Source organism: Triticum dicoccoides, chromosome 7B, assembly GCF_002162155.2.
Source record: "Triticum dicoccoides isolate Atlit2015 ecotype Zavitan chromosome 7B, WEW_v2.0, whole genome shotgun sequence".
Taxonomy (NCBI): domain Eukaryota; kingdom Viridiplantae; phylum Streptophyta; class Magnoliopsida; order Poales; family Poaceae; genus Triticum; species Triticum dicoccoides.
In genome coordinates, this window is record NC_041393.1 from 667,014,899 (window position 1) to 667,018,224 (window position 3,326).

A 3,326-nucleotide genomic window follows, 5' to 3' on the forward strand; every position below is an offset into this window, starting at 1 on the left:
GATTATAAAATTCATGTTTAGTATGTTGTCCCCTTACGACAGATACTTCAGGGCGGACGGAGTACGATGGATCAAGAGTATGTTTTGTCGCTGGTTCTCTTGATCCAATCTTTCTTGCAGTGCGAGGCGGCAACACAATGCCGCGCGAAAAGCCTTTACGTTTTCCAGCTTACGTGCTTCCCCGGCCTCCGTCATGCTCACCAAAGACAAGCTCCGCCTCGACAGTCTACTCTACCCGTTGGTGAGATCTGGCCTCCCAGTCAGCGGAGTGGACAGCACCACTAATGCCTCATAAGGGTTTAAATTCCTAGCTTTTTGTAGTTGTAGTATGTTTTTGGATAGTATTTTTTATTTTATTTTATGTTTTAGGAGATTTTTGGATGGTACAATCGTGGAATTGTGACACTTTCAGTTTAGAGCAACTCTAGCAGATCCTGCAAAAACGTGTCATCTGGAAACATTATACAGCTACAGCGAGGCACCGGGCAGAGCAGATCCTGTAAACCCGTAATGTAAAAGTTTTTTCCCTCCTTTTTCTCCTCACGCTTCTTCTTCCTTGGGACGCATGCATGATCAAACTCAAACTCTAGCCGGACAGAACGGTGCCGCTCCGGCCTGCTGCCTGCTCCGGTCCGCTGCTTGCTCCAGCGACACTCTGGCGCCGCTGTGGCCCGCCACGTGCTCCGACAATGCTCCGGCCAGCCGCTACCGAGCTCCTCCGCCTGCTCGCTGCTCGCATGCGGTGTCAAGGCCCCTGCTCTGACCGACCGCTATCGAGCTTCTCTGCCTGCTCGTTGCTCGTGTGCGGTGTCGCCAACCCCCTGCTCCGGCGTTGACCGCTTTACAGGTTCCCTTAAGAACGACTCGAAAACTCGAAATATGAGGCATGGTTGCTCCAATATACGAAATCGGTAAAAGAAAACACGGGATCTGCCATTTAGAGGATCTATTCGGTGCGTTCTGTGCAAATTTAAAGGTTTGACTTGCTCTTAGCCCAGTGTACTACAAACGTATCGACGGCCCATTCGCCAAAAAAGAAGTGCCAGTCCCGTGGGTTTCAATCCCCTCCCCGGCCCATTCGCCATCACTCCCCCATCCCCTCCCCCGTGCTCGACGGCGCCGCCGGAGCTTTCTTCTGCCGCCGCGCCATGTCCACCCCAGCTGCTCGATCTCGCCCCTCGGAGGACGGACGGATCAGGTACGTAGAGTATGCATCGCCATGAATCATCGCGACCTTCCTCTCCCTTCTTCACCCGATCCCCTAACCTTATCCCCCATCGTTGTGTGTGCAGGTCCTCCTCTTCTCCTCCCAGCGGCAGCGAGACGGCGGCCGAGAGACTCACCGACGACCTCCTCGTTGAGATCCTCTCGCGCGTGCCCGCCAAGTCGCTCTGCCGCTTCAAGTGCGTCTCCAAGCACTGGCTCGGCCTCACCAACGACCGCAACTACCGCCGGAAGCTCCCCCAGACCCTGACCGGCTTCTACCAGGGGAATCAATTGGTAGATTCAGCTCTCCCCTTCACCAATGTCTCGGGGAGCCGCCATCTCACATATCCCGCCTTCCTGTCCAACCGCCGGCGGGTCAAGGTCATGGACTGCTGTAATGGCCTCCTTCTCTGCTCCTCATACGTTGCCGGCAACCATGGCGACGAGTTCCGGTACCTTGTGTGCAATCCCGCCACAGAGGAATGGGCCGAGTTGCCGTACTGCGGCTATTCCGGCCTGGTGGCTACTGAACGCTTGTGTTTTGATCCTGCCGTGTCCCCTCATTTCCATGTGTTTTTATTGCCGGGGGCGTGTATGGAGGACCAACATGGCTACTGTCTTACCGGAGTGCATGTCTATTCATCTGAAACCGGGAGTTGGGTTCATAAGGAGAAGAGATGGAGCGGCACTATTGATGTCGCTAATGATCGGTCAACTGTTTATCTTAATGGTTATCTGCATTTCTGCGCCATTGTTGATGGTTCTGACGGTCGTCTAGCTGCAGTGGACAAGGAGGGGGAAGCAAGGACTAACTTCTATGTTCCTGATGGTCTGGATGTTGGTTTTATTCAGCTGTCACAGGGCTGCCTGCATTATGCTGGTTTTGACACAGATGATGATAATGTCATTCGACTGCTAGTTTATGTTCTTAAAGACTATGACCGCAAAGAGTGGATACTGAAGCATAGCGTCGAAACTTCACATTTGCTTGGAGGGCGACACATAGATTACCTTGATGAGGACTTCGATTGGATTGCAATTCATCCAGAATGTGACTTGATCTTATTTGTTGTGGCCCAGGAGGATATCACATTCATGTGCTATGATGTGGATAGTGGACAAGTTAATGTGCTCTGCAATCTTGAAGATAGCCAGCAGGCATATTTTCCGTATGTGCCACTATATGAAGAGTTACAATCGTTGCACAAGTGACGTCTTATGTGTGCTATGATATGGATAATGGACAAGTTAAAGTGATCTGCAATCTTGAAGGCGAGCTGCCATATTCTCAATATGTGCCGCTATATGAAGAGCTACAATCGTTGCACAAGTGATGTCTTATTCATGCTATGGAGCAGTGGGCATGGTATGTCTGCTTGAATTTGGTCCTCCTTTCTCTGATGTATGCATGTGTTTAAGTTTGGAGCAATGCTGGTTCGTTCTGGGGGCACTGCGGCTGATTTCTCTCTCGGACTAGTTATTCAAAGTTTCAATGCACCTTCTGTTGTGTGTACTTGTTTTGTCTTGGCAGATCAATGGTTCTGGACAACGGGAGATTGTGATAACACTTTGGATGATCACATTATCACTTCTTTTGGTGCTATGTTTGCCCTATCTTTTAAATAGGTTATTTTATTAGCAGAACATCACAGCCACAATGATGCTGTTGATAGGAAATGTCATAATGTTCATCCTCCTGTTAGATAACTTTTGACACAAAATTGCTTCAGAAGACTACAAAGGCATCCTCTTTATCTATGGGTTTTGTTCGCATAGGTAGGTTTAAAGAGTTTAAAATAAGCGACACCGGGCACTTACCATGTTAGTCTTGACTATAATGGTGCACATACACTCCAGTCCAACACAATTTTGCTGTGTTAATAAGAGGTAATTTGACTTACCACTGAAGGGTTTGCCTAGCGGGACTATGTTCAACTCTTTTGGACGATTGATGCTGAGAAGGTCATTATCGAAACTAATTTCTTTAGCTGGTCAACCTATGTACGGCAAGTATTTCGAGCAGAGCTGCAATCTTGTTCCTATGCACATTCAGGAGCTTAGTAGGGTCTTTTCTTTTTTTGATTTAGTTCATGTAAAACAAAAAGGCAATGTGGCAGCCC

At 49.0% G+C, this 3,326-nt stretch overlaps 1 protein-coding gene across 1 annotated transcript; it reads left to right on the top strand.

Moving 5' to 3' along the window:
- Window positions 1-1,077: 1,077 nt before the first annotated feature.
- On the top strand, window positions 1,078-3,035 carry LOC119338819 (F-box protein At5g07610-like). The gene is made up of 2 exons (XM_037611044.1): window positions 1,078-1,198; window positions 1,293-3,035. Exons 1-2 carry the CDS (start codon window positions 1,149-1,151, stop codon window positions 2,416-2,418), a joined length of 1,176 nt encoding a protein of 391 aa, XP_037466941.1. The 5' UTR covers window positions 1,078-1,148; the 3' UTR covers window positions 2,419-3,035.
- Window positions 3,036-3,326: the final 291 nt, after the last annotated feature.